This window comes from Anabrus simplex, chromosome 3 (assembly GCF_040414725.1).
Source record: "Anabrus simplex isolate iqAnaSimp1 chromosome 3, ASM4041472v1, whole genome shotgun sequence".
Taxonomy (NCBI): Eukaryota; Metazoa; Arthropoda; class Insecta; order Orthoptera; family Tettigoniidae; genus Anabrus; species Anabrus simplex.
The window spans coordinates 456,505,872-456,529,937 of record NC_090267.1 but is presented as its reverse complement, the minus strand read 5'-3'; the positions used below and the strand labels follow the sequence as shown (position 1 = coordinate 456,529,937).

Genomic DNA, 24,066 nt, shown 5'->3' with positions numbered 1-24,066 from the left:
AGGTACCATCCTGGAGGTGAAGTGGGAAACCACGGAAAACCACTTCGAGGATGGCCCTCGTACCACTTTTCAAATGTCGTGGCAGAGCCGGGAATCGAACCCGGACCTCCGGGGGTGGCAGCTAATCACGCTAACCACTACACCACAGAGGCGGACGACTATTATTATACGTAGATTTAATAGCAAGAAAGTCTCCCAACTATCTCCCACCCCTAGCGTCACAATGACAAAATCACATTTAAAGTGTCAAGTAACAGGCGGGCCTTGTTGACAAACGTACTTCTTAGTTATTCTGCAGCATATTTTTATTACAGGAATGATTATTTATTGAAACCATTACGAATGCTATTCAAGGATGCCTCATGCCAATAATACGTAGTGTTAAAAAATTTCCTCCGGGCCGGATTTGAACCAGCGACCTATGGATGTCTGATATTTGGTTCCAACTACAGTCCACCGCTCTACCAACTGAGCTACCAGAGGAGTTAACGAACAGGAAAAATATCAAACACTAAATAACAACTTTCTTCCATCCAAATGACAATGCAAGGACGTTGCTATGTAAGTTTAGCTTCATCCAAACTATTATCACGGCCGAGCTACGATGCGCCAGTTTCTGAGACACGCTCCTTGCCAGGCCAGCTGCAAGCTGTACGGAAAGTACGGAGAGCAACTAATCAGCCCTCTGAATAAATAGCACGCAAAAGGAAGTGGGCAATGCACTGTGAGAGGTTATGTCGGTTTTGTCGAGACTGGTTCTCCCCGACGACGCTCCATTCCGATATTTGGTTGTAAAATTGAAATTGTAGTACGACAGTAAAAATTATCTTCCACTCTCGTTTGAAAGTCTCCTGCCTTATCAACTGCTTATCGTTTGAAGCTTACAAAACATTACAGTAGGTTAATGAATTTCCACAAAGACCTTACCGTAGTGGTGGTTTTAAGAGGAAGTACAACTGGGCAACCATCCTCTATATAACACTAATCAGAGGGAAAAAAAGGGAAAGGATCCGACACTTCGAAAAATGAAGGTATCGGCCAAAGAAAGACAAGGGCCACGAAGGACGTGAAAATGAAAGACTCCCTAGGCCTCGAGTGCTCTAATACCGTCGGGGTCTAAAAAGAACAAGAGTTGTCCAAGGGAGGTCGGATAGGATAGGTGAAAGTGAGGAGCCTGGCACAAGTAAGTGGAAGCAATGCCAGGACTCAGCTAAGGGACCCGTGATCGCCAATCCACGCTCCAATGTTCAGAGCCCCTGGGGCCCCTTTTAGTCGCCTCTTACGACAGGCAGGGAATACCGTGGGTGTTATTCTACCGCTCCCACCCACAGGAGGCCTTACTGTAGTAAAAGCAAAGATATAAAGATAGGTACGGTACTACATCACTGAGGCCAAGACAAGACAGTTCTGATAAAAACGCGTGAAAACTACATTCAGTACCCCTAGCGGTTGTAGAATGACAGTATTAGATTGACGTTTTGGGTTGTGATAGTAATATTAAAGTCGTTCTTATCAGGATGTGTTTGAAGTTTGAAACTTCAGTATAGGCTTGCCTCAGCATGGCTCACCATATTTATGCAATGTATGAACGTTCAATGGTTTGGAAAATATCTAAACCTTATTTTCGTTTATACCCGTGCGAGTGGAAATACTACCTTTTATATCGAAAATGCTGAAGCGTCCGAATACTTCTGATTCTCGCTGTATGTTTAAAATAAGAGTTCAGTTTCTGGCATGGCTGTCAGCGTGTTGGTGGTGAATCATCAAGTGGATTTGTAGTAGGCGTAATTCTCCTTGCCATGCAGACTACTGCAGATGTTGCTGAAGTCAACTAATTCTGAGTCCGAGATACTTTTCTTAAAATTTTATTTTACATTTTGCTTTTCGTCGAACCCACACAGTAGGAAAGGGATAGGAGTGGGATGGAAGCGACCGTGGCCTTAACGTACAGCCCCAACATTTGCCTAGTGTGAAAATGAAAAACCATGGAAAACATCATCTATCTCACTACTCACTCGATCGTCAGAGATCTGAATGTGATTCTGTCGTTCAACGATTCAAACCTTACCGTACGCTAATAAGAACATTATCATCATCATCATCATCATCATCATCATCATCTGTTTACCCTCCAGGGTCGGCTTTTCCCTCGGACACAGCGCGGGATCCCACCTCTACCGCCCAGTACCTCGCCCAGGCGGCCTCACCTGCTATGCTGAACAGGGGCCTGGAGGGATGGGAAGATTGGGAGGGATAGGCAAGGAAGAGGGAAGGAAGCGGCCGTGGTCTTATGTTAGGTACCATCCCGGCATTCGAGGATGGCTGAGGTGGGAATCGAACCCACCTCTACTCAGTTGACCTCCCGAGGCTGAGTGGACCCCGTTCCAGCCCTCATACCACTTTTCTAATTTCGTGGCAGAGCCGGGAATCGAACCCGGGCCTCCGGGGGTGGCAGCTAATCACGCTAACCACTACACCACAGAGGCGGACAAGACCATCAAATTCTATAATTTATGTTTAGTTAGTCTACTGGTTTTTGAGTTGCTCTGATATAACTGAAAGTGATGAGTTTAGACAGGTATATGAAATCATTGTCGACCTTCAACACACGAAATTTAGTTGAAATTAAAGGAACCGGTGAGTTAAGATATGGAACGAATAAAATAAATAGTTTACCTTTTATTTACAATATTGGCGACCCGAAGGGCGCAATAACCATAAGATGCAAATGATAAGCAACAGTTTTATCACATACAGGTAGTACGGTAATTGTTGAAATCGAACAGGTAGGTATTATCGTTCTGGTCATTCAAATATTCCATTAAATGTTGGAAAACGCGGAAACCATGCTATAAACTGCATCACTGGCATTATCTTCGTTTAAAGGTTGCTATGATTTAATTATCAACCTTGCTTCGTAGACATTCGCTGATTGAGTTGTTGTTGTCTGTGATGATTCGGGAGCATTGTCATAAACCTGTCCAACTCCATGGCTGAATGCCTTGACCTTCGGATCTCAGAGCCCCAGTATGGATTCCCAGCTGAGTCATGGGATTTTAATAGTAAATGGTTAATTCCTTTGGCACTAGAACTGGTAATTTGTTCTATCCAACAGTTTTCATGCAATAGGCCTACAACAGTATCCTCCACCAAATTAACACGCAGTTTCGCATGAACGGCAGACGCCCGCCCACCCTTATACATTTCCAACACAGGAGATCTTTCAAACTGAGAAAGATCTTCATTGGGGTAATAACATTAACGAGGTTGTAAATAATGATTACAGATCTCTTCATGTATTATGGTTAGGAGAGCGTTTAGGGGTTGTAATAAGGATGTAAACGAGAGGACGTGTAAGTATCAGGTAAGTCCCCAGTTAGATTATGATTCCAGTGTATGAAACCCACAGCAGGATTACTTCATACGGGAACTGGAAAAGATCTAAAGAAAAGCAGCATGACTTGTTCTGGGTGTTTTCCGACAAAAGTGTAGTGTTACGAGAATGCTGCAAACTTTGGGCTGGGAAGACTTGAGCGTAAGGAGACGAGCTGCTCGACTAAACACGGCCTACTGGATCCCTCGCTGCGCTCCTATCTTTATAAAAAGAAAGTGAACATAAACTGACAATAAACAATAATTCAGAGATATAACTGTAGAACCAACAGATCTGTTGAATCTATTTTCCAAAAAGCCTCGAAAGTTAGATTTTAAAGTGTACGCAGAACGTTGTAAAACTGTTGACCTTGATCGTATTATTCTTATTTGGTATTTGAATGCAAGATTTTGTAATGTACTGCAAGATGAATATCAACATAACACACTTGTATCAGTATCTTATAATGGCAAGTCTCGCATGGGTGCACCATATAGTACACGCACAAGCATCTTCATTGTGTTCTAATTAACCTACTCCCTTCCCCAAAGGCCGATCCTGGCTACGCTTCTGTCTTGGACTGTAATAGCCACACGGAATTATTATTTTTAACTTCATATAGGCCCTACATCTTCTCTGGTATTGCATATTGCGATTCATATTGTAGCTGGATGCGTTATTATCACAGATCAACAAGTCGAAACATAGCTGCCCTTTATGAACTTGCCTCCGCAAGGAGCACTGATGTTAGCATCAAGACATCGCCGTCTACTATGACTGCGCTAATATTAGCGGCGATTAGAGGGCGATGATCAAGATCAAGGATACACATTCTCTTTGAAGCATAGAGTTCCTCTGTTGTTCTAACCACGGCCGACTTGATGCCTCGCTCTAACCACGGCCGACTGGATCCCTCGCTGCGAGAGCGACGCATCAAATCGGCCGTGTTCCAACTCGTTGAGAATGAGTGGTCTGTTCTGTGAATATAATATTCTTTGTATCTATGGAGGATCGAGACGGCGGTGACTAGAACAGCAAGCATGTTTTTGTTTACGTTTACTTTCTTGTGTCAGCGTGCATACGAATAGTGCATAAGAGCGAGGGCAGTTGAACTTGTTTAAAGTGTAGTGTATTGGAACCTTTGAAGCTTACTCATCACTGAAGACAAACATGGTTGTGCCCGAAGGAATGGAACAAGAAAATGCTCCCGTTCTGGAAGAATATATTTTGCGCCCTATTCAGTGTGAATTAAATATTCTGTCCCGACCCGATGGATCAGCCATGGTTACTCACGGTTAGTATAGATGTCTGTGGTACAATAAGTAAATGTTACTATATCATGCTGTCTGTTCGATAAAGTATTTTATCTTCGTCGACAACCTGTGGTTGCTACACTTTTGAAGTGTTCACTTCGTCCACGGATTCGATTTTCTCAGCTTCTGTTCGTGAAACTCTCACTACAAAATCGTTATTGACACCGAGCTTTTCCACTTTTCTCTATTAGGCCTATCGGTCTATCTCATTTTATTTCCTTTCATTCGACCATAACCTCTTTACGTGAGTAATACAAACCATTGTGGTATGTAGAACTGGCAAGGTAACGAATGGCTAATATCACGATATTAACAGGGACATGGAATTAACCTTGATGCCTTTTGTTTCATAATGAATAATATGTTCTATAACTGCAGTACTTCGTAGATTATGGTTAAGCTTTGCTTTGTCCATGTGCTATCTGTTGTAGGCCTATAGTGTTTGGACACTAATTCTGGCCATATAGAACAACAAACTGGATGTTCAATTAGAGAACATATTATTTAATATTGAAACGACTTCTTGTTTCCCTAATCCTGTCTCCTCATGGAAAGTTGGCAGCCATCATCGATTAAGTTTTCCTGTTTTGTGTTTCCTGTATGAGAGTTGCCGTATCATGGATGTCGAACCACTGTTGGAGGTGGTTGTTGTTACAGTTTGTTTTACTTCACACCAACACTTAAAGGTCTTATGGCGACGATGGGACGGAAAAGTACTAGGAGTGGGAAGGAGGAGGAGTATAACTTTACATCCCGCAGCCCAACGTTTATAACATAAGGAAGTGAAAATAATGCAAATTCCTTTTAGAGGAGAGATGTGTTCATTGCTATGTCTAGGAACCCACCAGCCCGCCCCAAGAAGTATATTTACTTTTATAACCTAATAAAGAGCAGTAGCCGCCATCGTCCATGGCTAAAGTAGTTTCTTGCATTCTCATTGGTCATGGTGAATGGAATGTGACGTCATTGCCATCAATGCTGATAAATACATTGTGTTACCAACCTCGGCTGCATAAAAGCACAAACAAAAAAACACCATTTAAAATAACAATGCGGCTTTAACCGTCCGGACCAATGGTCTTGTCCAGATCCTATCCTAACCGTCCGCATGGCAAGAACCAGTCAGACCAATGGTCTTGTCCAGGTCTTATGCCAACCGTCTGCACGGCAAGAACCAGTCCAGACCAATCGTGTTTCCACATGAAACTAGAGGCCTAGGGCCGCTTCGCGGCTTCTAACCATCCAGACCAATGGTCTTGTCCACGGCAAGAATCCTAACTGTCCAGACCAATGGTCTTGTCCACGGCAAGAATCCTAACCGTCCAGACCAATCATCGTGTCCACGGCAAGAATCCTAACCGTCCAGACCAATCACGTAACAATAATCACCACCACCAGCTATCGAAGCACCTCACTCATTAGTTCCTCAGTACAGAGGTTGACAGCTATTAGCATAGCTTCACAACATCCTTCCCGAGAAGGCCGCGAGCGTGTAAACAAACGACAGTCATTCCGCGCGCAGCTGAATGTAGCGAGTGCTGGGCTGCGAGAAGTAAAGTAATGATGGAGGAGGCTGTAGCCTTAATTAAGGTACAGCCCCTGCATTTGCCTGGTGTGAAAATGGGAAACCACGGAAAACCATCTTCAGAGCTGCTGACAGTGAGGTTCGAACCCACTATCTTCTGATTGCAAGCAAACTGATCTCTGCGTGACCCAAACCTCACAGCCACTTGTTGGAGGTTCCACGACCAGTATAATCTTCTCTGCCTACATCCCTGTTTCCCTTTCGTCTTGGTTTCTGTGATACTTTGTAACAGGCTGTATTTGTCTTGTCAGCAGATGTGACTAAAATCGGCTCCTTTCCTGTGTTTTGCGAGGGTTAAGACTTAACATAATTTCCTCGCTTGACGGAGTACCTCCTTGTCCGAACACCCCCTTGATTTATCATTCATCTGCATGGATCTCTTAATGTGTACTCCTGTATGAGAGTTGCCGTAAAAAACTCAATGGCTGATGATGGCATAGTGGATTGCCGAAACCGGTACCAAAGATGTATTTTATGATAAGTTAAATAAATATGTGATGTTCTAAATAGACCATTACGATAACGTATTGAATAGGTGGAACCTTTAGCTTTACTAAGCATTGTAAAATACTCATAACTCATTAATGCTAACTTGGTAGGCCTAAATAGAAAAGTGAATATTAATACATTTCCCAGTAAAGATGTACAATTCCCTCTCAGTATGAAGTACACAGTTTAGTTATGTGATTTGTAGAAATCTTATCTTGGATAATTTAACATGTAGGCTAGCAGAAAAGAGAGATGTGTTCATTGCCAAGCCTTAGGATCCACCAACCTGCACCAGAATTAGAAACAAAATGGCGTTTGGCTTTTAGTGCCGGGAGTGTGCGAGGACATGTTCGGCTCGCCAAGTGCAGGTCTTTCGATTTGACACCCGTAGGCGACCTGCGCGTCTTGATGAGGATGAAATTATGATGAAGACGACACATACACCCAGCGTAATTAACCGATTATGGTTAAAATTCCCGACCCTGCCAGGAATCGAACCCGGAAGCCCTGTGACCAAAGGCCAGCACGCTAACCATTTAGCCATGGAGCCGGACACCAGAATTATATTTACAGTACATAATTACTGCAAAATATCAGAAGTTGCAAAACATTTTGATACGTCCCGAGTGCCATTTGCTGAAATTTTATAAACGTGGTGTCACCCCCAGAATTCAGCCGATAGATTTCATTACTGGCTACCAAACAATAAAAAATATTTTGCTGTAGGACAATGGTCTGACACGAAACAGTAGTGGGGACTCACTCTCTTCGAGAGACTTAATGCTATGCACCCCCAACGTGTTAAACCAATGGGTTTTGTCACCAACCAAGATGTGTGCAGACCCATAATTAATATAGGCCTTCATCTTTTGAGAGTTTAGTAAACATTTGGTAATCAAAGGAAGAAGAGAGTTTTGTCATGTACAGCATGCTCTACCAGTCCTGGTGGATGGGGAATTCTATACCTTTGCTGACTTTCTCAACAGGGCAAAAAGTTGAAAACTAAGGACTTCAGCTTATAGCGATGAAATTATATTTTGTTGAATATTGATGTGGTTGATTTCAGGCAACACAGCTATTATTGCAGCTGTTTATGGACCAGTTGAAGTAAAACCACAGAGGATCCTGATTGATAGAGCCAGTGTTGAAATATTCTATCGGCCCAAAACAGGACAGCCAAGTAAGTTAATCTTAAATTTTGTAATGAATACAATGTTTCTTGTAAACAGGGTCAAATGTACAAAATATTTGGGAGGGGCAAAAGGTTAAAAAATGATAGTTTTGTTTTTAAAAGAAAGGAATGTTTAAATGTCAAATTACAAAATTGCTCTCGTAGCTTAGGTAAGAAAATATTTTTGATGGCGTTTCCTTGGTAATTCAGTGATATGTTTCTACTTCCAAACATTCTAAGATACTTGCTTCAAACCAAATGACCACTTCCACAGTAACAATAAAGAAGCAAAGTATTCTCACACTCCCACTTGATTTCATTACTGTCTTGAAATATGTTATATCTACTGTATTTAATTTTAAAGCTAATTTCTTTAAGGTGTTGCCGAGAGGATGCGAGAATGTTTAATTCGGAACACTTGTGAAACAGCACTTCTTTCAACATTGTATCCTCGAACTGCAATATCTGTGATTGTACAAGAAATGCAAGACTCTGGAGGTGTAAGTATGTTTCAGTTTAAAATTGAGGCAGTGAGTGAGAGAGAACCGAGGATTTGGTAAATTTGAGTTATTGCTACCCTCGTGTAGGGCATACGTTCATCTTTCAGTGTGTAAAATATCAAACACATATGTAGGCTTCTTCCCTCCTTTTTTGAAGAACTTACTTTTTTCAAATTGCTAATTTCACGTTTATGTTTTAAGACAGTGAGCTATGCCAAGCAGATAGAAGCGATCATGATGTATGCTGGCTGTCGGCTACACAAGCTGGCCAATAGCTGCGCCTATTCTCAAGCACATTAGTTATGTACAACATGACAGACCGTGAAGGGGAAGTACGAGTGAATAATTGTGAAAGAAGTTAGAAATTAATGTAGATAAGAGGGGGGGGGGGGGGGAGGGCTTGTGTAGAAACTGACGATTAGATGATATCAGTGATAAAACGAACAAGGTGGTTCCTGCAAAACAGGAAAGTGTTGACTATAAGTGCAGCGTGCAATCAGTGCTAGCTAATGTGAGCTGGTGTAAAGACAACAAACTTATGTAAACTGAAAAAAAGAATGTGGCAGCCTCATCATGGGGGAAGTTGTATTAATAATAAAATATATATATTGTGTATTCTGAAGCCTCCATGGCTCAGGCGGTAGCACGCCAGCCTCCCGCCGCTAGATACTGTGGTTCAAATCCTAGTCGCTCCATGTGAGATTTGTGCTGGACAAAGCAGAGGCAGGATAGGTTTTTCTTTGGATACTCTGGTTTTCCCTGTCATCTTTCATTCCAGTAACACTTTCCATTATCATTTCATTTCATCAATACTTCATTAATCATTGCCCCAGAAGAGTGCGACAGGCTTCGGCAGCCGGCACATTTCCTATCCTCGCCGCTAGATGAGGGCTTCATTCATTCTATTCCTGACCCTGTCGAATGACTGGAAACAGGCTGTGGATTTTTCATGTATTGTGTATTCTATAAAACTGATGCTTATAATGCACAAAATGTTTTTTATTTGAACTGATGTTGGCAAAAATGCAGTAGCATTTCTTCAGAGAAAAGAATTAATTACAATTCAAGAAGGCACATCTTCACATATTCTGTGAAAATTTCCCATCTTACAGGAAGAAAAATTAATAAAGCTAAATATAAGGATATGAGGTCTCTTCTACTGTATATACCTCAAAATCAGCATGCTATATACCATGCACTCCAGCTGTATGTCTCATGTACAACTGAGAATGTCAGGGAAAATGCTGATAACTGAAGGTACTGAAATATCTTGTTTACCATGGCATTAGTTTGCAGTCTTTGATTTAATTGAAGATCTAAATACCTTCTGTACAAGAACAAGAGATCTATAGTAATCAGGTAATAAAGGTGATTTTTTGATAAGTACTGAGTTAACCGGGCGAGTTGGTCATGAGGTTAGGGGCGGACGGTTGTGAGCTTGCATCTGGGAGATAGTGGGCTGGAATCCCACTGTCGGCAGCCCTGAAGATGGTTTTCTGTTTCTTCCCATTTTCACACCAGGTAAATTAATTAATTAATTCATTAATTAAGGCCACGGCCGCTTCCTTCCAACTCCTAGGCCTTTCCTATCCCATCATTGCCATAAGACCTATCTGTGTCAGTGAACGTAAGGCCACTAGCAAAAAAAATAAAAGTAAATACTGAGTTAGATTCGTAGGAAAGTGGATAGACGGGCAGAAAGTTGGAATTATGCTTTTTTCCATGTAATATCGTAAATTAGTTGGAGGAAAAAGAACTTTGTGGCAAAAAAATAAAAAGGGCTAACATTACAGAGCAGATTAATCTATTTTAATGCAATGTTATTTTGTTTGCAGGTGAAAAGGGTAGATGGTTAAATTATGGAATTACATCCTGTAAACACAAAACTTAAAATATCTCAGTTCCATCTAATTCTTGCATAGCTCACTCTCTCATTCACTGCCGCAATTGACTTTGGCCACAAAAGAGTTTTCAATTTTATAGTTTCAGAAATAGTCTTGTAATTTACCACAACTTGTGTTAATAATGGGTAGTTTTATCTTTTTAACACTCAGGACCAAGTCCATGTTTTGTACCTGTCTGTAGAAATCAGGCTATTTTAGTGAGTAATGAGTTCCTATATCTTGTATTCATGTTACGAGGAATAATGGACATATAAATGATAGCCAAAAGTTACCACAGATGGTCTTTGTAACATTTCGCCTCTGATAATGTTGGAAGCATTTTAAGACTGGAACTAAAAACTTAATTATGTAGCCTACTAGAGGACACATGCTGCTCTATAGCATTTGTTATAAATAGGTCAGATAATGTGTCTTGATATGAAATTATTCCATGAACTGCCCTGCTACTTCTTTGAATGTTTACTTTTAGGATCTGTATTGCATGTTAAATTACCATATTTACTTGCATATTAGACCCCCCTTGGCTTTTCGAGGCGAAGAAAATGAAAAATATAAATCTTGCATACAAGAATCCCCCCACTGTAATTCGTCAGAGAAGAACAACGATTACGCTTCGAAGCGGACACAAGCCTTACTGCAGCTCTGATATCACACAAATTTGTGAATAGTTTTGTGTGTACGACTCATGCAATGAAAACGCGTCAAAATCATGCGGTACATCTGTGTTTCGAGTTAGAAAATGCCCTGCCTCCATAGCGTAGGCCTACTGCAGCTCTGATGACGTCGCACAAATAGATGAATCATTTTGTGTCTGACCCACGCATTGCAAGCACACATCAGTCATGTATATATGTCTGTGTTTTGTAGTTAAGAATGTCTGCCAATGTTCTGTTTAGCACAATTAGCTGCTGTTCTCGGGAGCCTGAGTTTGATTCCTAGTACTGTATTGCCAGAGATTTACGAATGGCAGGAAGGTTGATTTACGGTAAAAATGGTACAGGCAACTCCCTTCCACTGGGGGCCTGTCTAAAAATAGCTGCACCACCTCGGGATGAGGATCCGAGTTTACTTTAGTTAAGAAGTATTCATGTTTGTTGCTATTAATATAGCAGGCGAGATCATTAACAAAGTGATCATTTAATATCTTGTAACTCAGGCCAATATAGGTTTTTTGCGGAAAGAAGTAGGTTTAAAACATGATAAAAACAATCCAGTCATAACGATTGTTTTACCCACCAACATACCTCACAAATAATAATAATTTTACATCCCCACTTAACGATTTTCAGAGACGCCAAACAAAGTATACTGTGCATTAATAAGAAATGGAAACAACGATCGTACGAAATTAAACATTATGATGGTAAAATGCATTACCGCCACACCTGTAGATATCCAGAAATACGGCAAACTTTCCTGTTATTTTTCCCATTGTGGAACTTCTGGCACCATACGGGCACTTGATAGCATCGGTACCTAACCTAAACAGTGCGGTCACTCTTATCTCATTTACATCTGTTGAGGTAAATCCTGGTGAGATAAATGTGGAGAACAAGCATGAAATATACTTAAAATAAGGGTTTGGCGTTCAACAGCCACAGTTATTCAAAGAATTTTTCCAGTCACTATGTATTACATTTGGAAGTACAACTTGTAACATACGCTAGTTATCAGCTGGTGGTTTGGCACGCATTCTACAGCACAGCTTTATTCGGAAGGACTGGCTACACATGCATCAAATGGGAATATCAAAGACCATCTCCAGATCTCCAGAAACAATTTGGGAATAGATTCTCACTGTTTGGACTCTATAGTCGGGAACAAAACTATTTTTAAAAGTACCGGGCAAGTTGGCCGTGCGCGTAGAGGCGTGCGGCTGTGAGCTTGCATCCGGGAGATCGTGGGTTCGAATCCCACTGTCGGCAGCCCTGAAGATGGTTTTCCGTGGTTTCCCATTTTCACACCAGGCAAATGCTGGGGCTGTACCTTAATTAAGGCCACGGCCGCTTCCTTCCATTCCTAGGCCTTTCCTCTCCCATCGTCGCCATAAGACCTATCTGAGTCGGTGCGACGTAAAGCACGTAGCAAAATTTTTAAAAGTTAAAAAAAAATACGGGACCTCAAATGCTCTTGATGCGTGGCTGACGAGATGGCAGTGAATATGACGTTATTTGGAATGACGACTTGCTGTTGGTAGGGAAGTTGGTGGCACAAGATGATAATTCAAATGAAAGCGTTGATTTTGTTTACTCAGGTTTACTTTGTGGTAGGCCTACTGCTCAACTGACAGAGACAAATGACTGGCCATCAAGTTCTTTTGTATCAATATTGCATAACATGATAATACGATACCCTTATGCCTTTTCTCTACGGGGTCAAGCATGAAGTGAGTCGAATCTTCATAGCGAGTTTTTACGACCATATGCCCTTCCTGACATCAACCTGATCAGAGGAATTAATGAGATGAAACGAATGACATGATATGAATAACTAAAACTGACTATGTTTACTTTATATGCAGGCCTTAAAGTCTTGTTCACCATTTATTGTCTTTTTACATATATAAATACTGTCTGCCAGCAAAAATAACCAGTATAACTCAAATACATTCATAAGTTTGTTAAAGAATAGTGTGGAATATTCATTGAGGTATATTTTGGGCTTATGCAGTGTCATTAATTGTAAACACACTCTACGCGTTTCGTAAGGAACCTTGCCTTTCTTCATCAGGAGACAACAGAGAAATGAAACAACGCATTAATGGTTGCTAGGAGAAAGCAACAAGGAACTTGAAATGGTGCCCTAAGATGTAAAAAGGGACGCCATTTTAGCCCCATGCTAGAGACAACAAATGGCAACAGCCAACAATTAATTACACGGCATAAGCCCAAAATATACCTCAATGAATAGTTACACGGGCCGTGAGAGTCTAAATGATAATAATAGTGTAGAATGTTTAGATGTATAATTTATAGCACTTTATAGCCAAGAAGCCATGCGTTCACTGCACAAAATTTGAGATTGTCGTATATTGGACCCCGCCCCTTTTTCGGCTGTAAAAGTGGGGGAAAAAACCGGGGAGGTCTAATACGCAAGTAAATACAGTATGTGTCAAGTGAATTATTGTAATTTCTTTATTGTGATATTGATTGATATTTTTCAAACTCTTTTATAGTTTTAGAGTTATTGTTGTGTTTTTAATTTAAAGTTTTAAATTATTTTGTTTTGCTGAAACTTTGTCCTTATTGCTGCTCGTATTGTATGGGAAGCTGTTGATCCTTTCAAATACTGTAAATAATAAAAATAAGTGATAAGTGTATTTACGTGTTGCACTATAGATATAATGTATTCCATTCCAACTGTCAGTAGGGCTATCACCAATCAGCCTAGCGAACTGAAAAATGTGGACATTTTCACATTTACACTCCTTCTGACCCCCATGCCGATGGTGGGTGAATTTGGATTTGACCGGCATTCAGAGACATTTATCTCAGCAACGCCGTAAAATACAGATTCGACAGTCATATTTGATGTTTTCGATTATTTTTACATGCTACTTCTTCACTGATCAATGATGCTCTGAAATCTTGTGAAGAAATTACCGCAGGCAGAATAAGCAGTGCAAGAGAGAAGAGCGCAAGAATTGGAAAAAAATAAAATGGACCTTTTCTTATTTATTTATTTATTTATTTATTTATTTATTTATTTATTTATTTATTTATTTATTTATTTATTTATTTATTTATTTATTTGTCTGTTTGTTTATTGCATGTGGTTTAACCTAGTTGTTGTAATCTGTGTGTTTTAATGACTTTATTTTTAATGCTTCTAGCTTCTGTCTTGTGCTGTTAATGCTGCTTGCATGGCCCTCATGAATTCTGGGATTGCCATGAAGTTTCTTGTGGCAGCAGTGAGTTGTATGTTTGATAAAGATGACAATATTGTACTGGATCCAAGTAACAAGGAACTTGTTGTAAGTATTCTGAAGTCAGTATTTTATTTCTCTTGATTAGTTAAAATTTCTATCTTGTACCATACTTGACTAATTTCTCAAAGAAACATTTTGTATAATTCAATGGAAGGGAAAATTACTGAAACTAATGCATGATGCTTGTTTTCTATGAAAACATAAAAATGAATGGTAACTTCATCAGGGTCACGGATTTTAACCTTCATTGGTTAATTCCAGTGGCCCGGGGGCTGGGTGTTTGTGCTCTCCCCAACATCCCTGCAACTCGCACACATCACACATAACACTATCTTCCACCACAATAACACGCAATTACATGGCAGATGCCGCTCACCCTCATCGGAGGGTCTGCCTTACAAGGGCTGCACTCGGCTAGAAATAGCCACACAAAATTAAAAATTTAAAAAAAAAAAATCAGTAAGTTGAGGTCTCTCGATGTAATCAGGAATGTGGAAATGGAAGAGAAAGTAAGAAACGAGAAAAGCAAGATGATGTTAGCCTGATGCTAGTATAATATGCAATTCAAGGTGGTAGTTTTGGAAATGGGAATTTTATTGTGAAACACTTTTAAAATATTTTGTTCCAAAAGAACAGTGTTCCGTATCGCGTGTACTCAGCTGGATTGGTCTTGTAACACCCTGTTCCGAAAGAACAGTGTTCCGTATTGTCTGCACTCGGGTAGATTGGTCCAAGAGCAACTCAATGGTCTTGATTGGTCTAGGTAGTTGAGAACTCCGCATTTTCCGCTGGTTGGCTGATTGTTCTGACTCCTGGCTAACATGAGTGCTAGTTCTCTGCACTGATTGAACGTTCTTTGAAACTGCACTGGAGCATCAAGGGAAGGGAAAGGGAACGCATGAAATATGAAACTGTGAGCCGTAGAGGCGCACATCTTTGTCAGCATTTTGACAGACAGCAAATCCGCAGTAATTATGCATGACACTGATTTTTAATCTTTATTTGTATGAATTCTTGCTGCGTCAAACCACGTTCATCATCTAAGTATTATTTTACCTCGATTTATAGCTGTTTGTGTCATGCTATCCACGGCAATTTGTTCATAAGAAGGGTCAGAAATAGACTATTATACACACCAGTATATAATAGCATGGCAATATCAATATACCAAATGTTATTGAACAAGGTCTACATGTTCCATATTTTACTGGTACCGGTGACTAGCTTCTTTTTTCACATAAAAACATTAGTTAATCTTTAACTGTTAGGTTCTTCTGTCTGTCAAAACTAATTTATAATTAAATAAAATTTATGAAATACCTAAAAACTGAAACATTTAACAAGAGATCAAACCTGAAAATTAATTTAATTAAGGTGTGTTTTTGCAGAGCCATGTTTATTTTCACATAAAAACATAAGAAAAACAAGATGCAGTTAAAATAAATAACAATCCATAGAACATGTATCAGTCTTAGATCGCATCACCAACATGCTGCCCACCTAATTTGAGGAACAAATTACGTAACCAGAATCAATAAAACTTCAAATAAATAACAACGAAGGAACATACAACAGCAAGAAAATGGTTCAGGATATTTGAAAAGTTAAAAGAACAATTTTAAATGTTATTGAACAAATTATTCTTGAGGAAACACACGAAGTTTTGTAATAGGGCGTTTGTACACACCCTTTGGAGTGCGCACTGATACAACACGGACTTGCCCATCAGTTCCAGGATAAACCGCCTCAGTTACCCCAGTCTGCTACACAAGGGGGGGGGGGGGGCTTAAATTGTTCTCCTTCACGATTACCAATGTGCCAGCTTGTAGACTGGGTTGTCTTGTAGACCATTTATTGCATTGCTGAAGTTGGAACAGATAGTCGCTAGACCATCTTTTCCACACGTGTTGTCTGCATCGCTGAATGAGTTCCCATCTTGACAAACGTGACATTGGACCTGGAAGCAAATCTTGCTCCAACTTGAAAATGAGAAGTTCACCTACTATAAAGTGGCCAGGTTAGGTAAAGGAGTGACAGGTCTGGAATTGAGGCAAGCTTCAAATCAAATCAAAATCTCTTTATTTGCAAATGAGGTGTCTACCTTGGTGGCAAATGGTACACTAAAATACATTATTGTCAAGCACTAAATATTAACCTCTTAACATGAAAGCCCAAGTATACTCGGGGTTTTATATAAAATAAAATCCCGAGTATACTCGGGAATGTCGCTCATTGATCGGTACCTAATTTAAAAGCCCGAATATACTCTTTTCTTGTTGTTTCTCAATATTTCTGCCAGATGTTTATGAAATGGTTACTTTAGAGTCCTATTTTTGCCAACAGATGTCTCTGACTCAACCGTAGTGGATGTCGGTGACTCAGGCAGTTCGTTTTCACAGCTTTCCCGTATTTGTTGCTATCTAAGTGTACTTTATCTGTTAGGTGAAAATGGAGAGTGAAAAAGAGTTTGACTTTGAGTGTCATGCTGTATTACTTGCCATCTGTTTAGTGCTGTGTTATTTATTTTAGAACCCGTAAAAAGTATCACGAGTATACTCGGGATTTTAAAACAGGAACTTTTCGGTGGCTTATATTTCATTGTTAAGTTCGAAAAATGTATTTTCATTGTTACCAGTGTCATTAGTTTTCATAAATAGCCCATTTTAACAATAAAATAATTAGGTAAAAAATGATCACAATTTTGTAAATAATTGGTATGTTAAGAGGTTAAATTAACAAGAAGAAAATTTTCCTATAATACAATATTATACAATTTACGCTAACAATTTTTTTCTATTAAACACACAGTTCATCCTTAATAAATTTATATTGTTTACAAAATTCTACTTATAATATCTCCTGTACTACTTACAAATATAGTCAACTGATATACAGTATGTGGAATTACTTCAAATGATACTATACAACTGGTATAAGATTAAAATTTACATTGCATTTTATTTATTTATTTTTTTTTTTATTTTTATTTTTTTTTTTTTAATACCCATTCTGGAACCTAAGTAGCATAACGACCTGCTGCGTCTTAACCAGAGCCCCTTTTGCCACCACTTTTCAGAGTTCCTGAAGGGCCTTCACAGCTACCGTAGCGGTCCCAGGGCCCTCGAAGTCCCCACTGTACTTCACCCCTACAGGCAGTCCCCTACTTTGGCTGTCCAAACTCCTTAGACCAGGGGATGGAATTAATTTATTCACACACATTTTTTATTTACATTAACCTGCACTGGTCGAATGCCCTCTAATATTTCATTTATTTTCTCTGTTCCTGTTTATTCTCTTCTTGAATATCTGTACAGATTTTGGAAAAGGATCAAACACTACCCCTGGTAAACTGTTCCACTCCTTCATACCCTTCCCAATGAATGGAAATTTACCCCAATCGCTTCTGCTAAAATTCTTTCTAATTTTATATTTGTGGTCAGTCCTGCCGATATAATTATTTTCCAACTGAAGCCTCTCACAGATATCTCCCCACGCTTCTTCTGTATAGGCTCTATATAATCCTATAAGTCTAGTTTTCTCCCTTCTCTTACTTAAAGTTTCCCACCCAAGTTTCTTTAACATTTTTGATACACTACTCTTTCTCCTGAAATCCCCTGTTACAAATCTTGCTGCTTTCCTCTGCACACTATGCAAACACTGTTTGCATATTCCAATAATGGACGAACCATACTTAAGTAACTTTTCTCTTTTAATTCTTTGTTGCATCCTTTAAGTAGTCTCATTATGACATGTAACGATCTGTATGCTTTCCCAACAATGTCATCCACATGACCCTTCCGGTGTAAATTACTTTCAAATCTCGCACCTAAGTATTTGCACTTTTGGTACCAGTCCTACATCCATTATTACAGCCTTATGGTCACCTATTCCTTCAATTACCTCAGTTTTATCAACAATTTCCCATGGTTTAACCAAGAATACATCTAGTAAGTTATTGAGACGAGTCGGTTCTTGTACTACCTGTGTAAATCCTCCCTCCCAAATTAACTTATTTGCCAGTTTCTGTTCATGGGCTTCACTTGCAGCTCCATTCCATTCAACTTCAGGCAAGTTTAGATATCCCCAATTATTACCATATCATTATTATTGTTTTTATGAGTATAATCTATTATTTTCTCAAATATTTCCATATCTCTTTCCTCTCTTCCAGGCCTGTATGTTCCTATAATTCCCCTCCTTCATATTATGACAAACTAATTTTATCCCTAATATTTCATCCCTTTCATCGGTAAACCATTCATGTGAACTATAAGTTTCCTTCACCAGAATAAACACCCCCCCCCTCCCTTTTTATCTCCTCGGTCTCTACGATAGACTGTGTACCCTTCTGGAAATACTTCTCTATTACCCACCCCTTCTCTCAACCACAATTCCACTCCTATCACCACATCAGTCTCATAAGATCCCATCAATGTACCAAATTTTAATTGTTTATTTACTACCCTCTGACAGTTTACCAAGAGCAATCTCAGACCCCCTTCCTCCCTAAAACTTGACTGTTGCAATTGGGTAACTTGAAATTCCTTACTTTTCTCAGTTTCATTTTCTAGTTGACTGAGCCAGCTTGAAGTACCGCTGGCTCTTTCTACTAGTTTTCCTGGTCAGTATTATAACTCAAGGGAGTTGCCTTTTTTACAGTACATATCTTAAGATTAATAAAATCTAGAAAAATATTTGCCATCTTTCGTTTACCTGAATTGTTTTGATGAAGGCCATGCTTTGTGTAACAGTGTCTCTCGAAACTGCTGCTATCAATTACCTGTGTATTACGAAAATGTTTAAAAATTTTAACCATATCTGTGATTAACTTTGTCCACTTCAGTGTTCACACTCGAGTCTCTAATCAAATCATGCCTGTGGAGCACGTTCACTACAAAGATGTTAGTGTGTGTCAGCTTACCTAGTGTACATTTAAGTTGAGAAGTGACATTCTTAGCGTCGTTGTGAGCTACGCCGTTCGTCCCGCCGATGATCACTACTGCTTCACGACTTCCGAGATTTCTTGCTGCCTGTTCGGTGTTTTCCAATACCTTCTTGATTGGGGCTCCAGGATAGATGACGGCTGATGCTGCAATATCTTCATTGTTCATTTTCTCCGCAATTCCCCTTGCCTGGCTATCACCAAATATAAGAATGTTCGACACTTTCGCCGGTGCACTGTGTGGGATTTTAGGCCTAACTTTGCCGCTTCTCGTAACGGATTTTGCGCTATACGTTTGACTGCTTCCCATACGGAAAAAGTCCTTGCGTATCGCTTCCCTCAGGGCTGAAAATCTATTTTTTGTGTCAATTACAAAGTTGTCCTTATTTAACTGTACACTTTTCCTCCTAGAATCTGAAGCAACTTGATACCACGCGCTAGAATTCACGGAGCCACCTGTGTTCTGAGTGTTTACTGGTACCGGTACTTTCAATTCCATTAAACGTACCTTCTCCTTAAAATCTCATTCTCCGCTTTTAATGCTTGTAAATCCTATTGCAATAAAGAGAGAATTACAAGTACATTATCATTACCTCCATCCTCCAAGGGATGAGACGCCAGCGATTCGTTGACCGTTGTAGGCCTAGGTTTGTTACTGCTATTCAAATTGCTCTCGCCACAGCGCACACAGGTCCAAGTATCTTCATTTTTAGCGAAACCAGCACTACATATACACTCAAAATGGTACCAAATTAAACACTTTTCACACTGGACACCATTCTTCACTCGCTTCTTATTTACACCACACTTATTCCCGATTATTTCGCAAGAGAACTGGGAGCTGTCTTCACTTACATCCTTCGCTGACGCCATCTACACGTGTAGCACCAACCTGTGTGAGGAGTGTGTACATTTCTTCAAATGTCAGAACTGTTGATGTAGATGTTGATTCCCATAGGGAATCTACATCATTTGATGGCCAGGCAGGCATCTATTTTTGGAAATGAGACATAGCTCTCATAGTGCATTGGCACTGCTGGTGGCTTCAAATAGCCTATGCAGTGGCCTCCACGGTATGCACTAGCCTTGCGTCTTGGGTGGTGTGCTAAGTCCCAACTGACGAGCCTAACTTAGCACACTAGGGCGAAACGCAGGCAACCAAGAATGAGTTAGCTGGAAAATTTATAATGTCCAATAACGGACCATTATATTGGTATTATGTCAGAACTGTGTTCCCCACTATTCTCCTTAAATGGCACTTCACTGATTGTATCTCAGCTTCCCACAATCCACTAAAGTGTGGTGCTTGAGGGGTGACAAAATGCCACTCAATTCCTTCTTGAGAGGCAAAGGCCAGTACTTCACTTTGATGACTCCGTGACTTAAATAGAAGATGCAGTTCCTTGAGTTCATTTTCTGCACCCATGTAGCATGTTGCATTGTCAGTGTAAATGTTACTACATCTACCTCTCCGTTCTAAAAATCTTTGTAATGCAGCCATTGAACGCCTCTGTAGTAAGATTGCTCACCAACTCAAGGTGAATTGCTTTAATAGCCAAGCATACAAATAAGGCAATATAACATTTTATCTTCACCTTTCTGCGTACTGTGCATTGCTTGCTGTACAATGGTCCACCATAGTCTATACCATAATTAAAAAATGGCTTGCTTGGTTCAATTCTTGCAGGAGGCAACTGACCCATGAGCGTTCTGTTGTAGTAGCCTTCAGTGTGAAACAAGAAAGACATTTATGGATGGTCTTTCGAATGACAGATCGCCCGTCGGGTATCCAAAAGCATTGTCTTAGAGATGCAAGAAGCAGTTGAGGGCCGGCATGTAATAACCTTTGATGTTCGTACAATATCAACAGTTATGTTACATGGTGCTTTGGAGGCATTATCAGTGGATGTCTTTGATCTTAGTATGCTGATGAGTTCTCTAACCTACCACCCACCCTGAGCACATAATTGGCATTCAGGAAAGGATGCAGAGATTTTAACTTGCTATCAACGGGAACTGACCGACCTTGCTTCAGCGTTTTGATTTCTTTATAATAAGTACTTAGCTGAACATTCTGTGGTTGTCAGGCTTCCAGTCAGGCGTTGTCTCGTATCACTGCATTTGAGATTGTATATAAATCTTAGAATACATGCCAAGGTTCGCAATAACCTTGACCATAAGGAGAAATAATTCAGAAGGTGTTCCCATGGCAAATGCCCGGAAAGTAGACTGATACTAGCATGTTTTCTTACTGGTACTTCCTTCGCTTCATTTTCTTGTAATTCTGGCCAAGTGGTTTGATGTTCCTTAAGCCATGAAGGTCCCACCCACAACAGCCGAGTTAGCTTCAAATTTTGAGGATCAACTCCTCTTGAAATGATGTCGGCAGGGTTATCTTGAGTAGGAACATGTCTCCAATTCTTTGTATCAGACATCTCTTTTATTTCAGAAACATGATTTTCCACATATTTCTTCCTTGAGTTAGGTGGTCCAGTTATCCAAGCTAAGACTATATTAGAATCAGTCCAATAAAAGTCACGTTCTTCTCTGTCTTTGATAGCAGTCCTCGCTTTCTTCATTAGCCTAGCTAGGAGTAAGGCACCACACAGCTCAAGACGTGGCAAGGATACTTTTCTCAATGGTGCTTTTTGTTGCACAGTTTGCAGTTTCGAGAGGAGGAGTGGCTGGTTTGATGACCACTCTTCAAGCAATTGTAACAAAACTTATGCCGTTTTACATACTCTTATGTGTCATTAATTCCCATATCCCTAAATTTTAAGCACTGGAATAAGACATGAGGAGCGTCACAGAGGTCACACGTGTATGATGTGGTCACAAAGGCTTGCCCTATACTTTCCTTCTTACTACTGCTGTATCTGATTTCTTGCGATTATCTTTCATTCATTTGTTGTCCGGCTCCATGACTAAATGGTTAGCGTGCTGGCCTTTGGCCACAGGGGTCCCGGGATCGATTCCCGGCAAGGTCGGGAATTTTAACCATCATTGGTTAATTTCGCCGGCACGGGGACTGGGTGTATGTGTCGTCTTCATCATCATTTCGTTCTCATTGCGACGTGCAGGTCGCCTACGGGAGTCAAATCGAAAGACCTGCACCTGGCGAGCCGAACATGTCCTTGGACACTCCCGGCAGTAAAAGCCATACGCCATTTCATTCATTTGTTTATTAGTACTGACTACCAGTAGCTCTAAAGTTTGACAACTACTTTCAAGGAATGATATTAGTTCTTTCAGCCTAGGATATGGTTGGCCTGAAGTTTTGACCTCCCAGTGTTTTCCAAGACTAACACCGATTCGTTCTAAAATGTAATGTGACAATTTCATGTAAAGGGGTTTGAATCTTCATTACTTCAATGGCACTTAAATTACTGCACATTTGGTTTATTAATGCCCTCAGCTCCTTTGGATGATCACTCTTAGCAGAGGGTAACGATAACAACTGTCTAAAACATGCATATCCAGAATCAACCTAGGATTGTTGTACCGGTTACAGATCAATTCCCATGCTAATTTGAAGTTATTCTGTGTAACTGGTAAATTCTCTATCAACTGATATGGCTCATCTGAAAAGCACGACAGTAAATAGTGGTACCTCTGAATATCTGTTAGGGCATCATTATCAATTACTAAACTTTTAAATGTATCATGAAAATGCATGAACTCTGACAGTGGCCCATTAAATTTAGGAAGAGAAATGGCAGGCAATTTCAGATCACTATTATTGTTATGGCTTATGTTACTACTTTCACTAATAGATGACAGCAGTTTAACCTCTAATAATGTTTCCATCTTTGACTGCAACTCGAAATAGGATTTTTCAAATCCTTCTCGATCTAAATCATGAGGTTCATTGGGGTCATTAACTTCTAATTGTGTCTGAATCTTGTTGTATTCCTGTATACTAGTCTGCAAGTGTTTCTGTCTTACTTTTATATTGTTAAGATTAGAACCCATAGAGAAATCATTAAGAAATGTAGCTATGATATATCCTGAAATATTTGTCCCGAATGAGTACATTTGGACGGTGTTATGAATCAACCGGCTAAGCGTCAAATCTTAGTTTTGAGCAAAACGCGTTCAAAAGTTTTCACACTTAAAACCATCTTAGAAGAGATATTTTAGACGAAATAAATCAATATTTTGTACAGGGACGTAATGAAGTACACGTAATGCTAATATTCACACGAAAATTCATTCAGAGCAATATTTTTTTTTGTTTTCCTAAAATTTAACTTAGCCGTATTTGCAGTTTACGGGTCGAAGATATGCATCAAGCGGCTAAGCACCAAACTGCGGCGGTTAACGTTGTGATGCTCAGGGTTACGGAACTTGTAGTTATGCAACAACAAGTTAAGCGCCACTATGTGAGATTTTGTTGTTAATAACCAAGAACCAGCAATAAAATATTGGATTTTCAATACCTATTACTATTGTATTGTATAAGAATTTTACAAAAACATACATTAATAGGACTATGTGAATAGTGGAAAGTGTTTACTAGGTTAGTGAACAGTTACAGTTTAAAGCAAAATATAAAAGAACCAGCAATAAAATATTGGATTTTCAATACCTATTACTATTTTATTATATCCGAATTTTACAGAAACATACATTAATAGGACTATGTGAATAGTAGAAAGTGTTTACTAGGTTACTAGGTAACAAAATATAAATCTAGTTACAGAAATACAAAGGACACATATGAATCACATACATTAGTTTTTCATTTTCATTTCTCACACACTCTCAGTTTGCAGTGCAAAATCAAGGTTTTCGTCAAAACCATCTATATCGTCATATGTTCCGCCATTTGAATACAGTTTTTCATAGAAACCTCTAGGCT

General features: G+C 39.7%; 1 protein-coding gene and 1 non-coding gene across 2 annotated transcripts in view; one reads left to right on the top strand and one right to left on the bottom strand.

The window, feature by feature from the left end:
* Positions 1–391: 391 nt before the first annotated feature.
* On the bottom strand, positions 392–483 carry TRNAY-GUA (transfer RNA tyrosine (anticodon GUA)). The gene is given in 2 exon segments: positions 392–427; positions 447–483. It is a non-coding gene; the product is annotated as a tRNA-Tyr (tRNA).
* Positions 484–4,404: 3,921 nt separating this feature from the next.
* The window catches only part of Rrp46 (exosome complex component Rrp46), a 40,643-nt gene continuing 20,981 nt past the window's right edge, over positions 4,405–24,066 (top strand). Inside the window, exons 1-4 of the mRNA XM_067144631.2 lie at positions 4,405–4,667; positions 7,827–7,940; positions 8,310–8,431; positions 14,168–14,308. Of these exons, the coding sequence (XP_067000732.1) occupies positions 4,544–4,667; positions 7,827–7,940; positions 8,310–8,431; positions 14,168–14,308 (501 nt within the window). The 5' untranslated portion in view covers positions 4,405–4,543. The remainder of the gene's footprint in view (positions 4,668–7,826; positions 7,941–8,309; positions 8,432–14,167; positions 14,309–24,066) is intronic.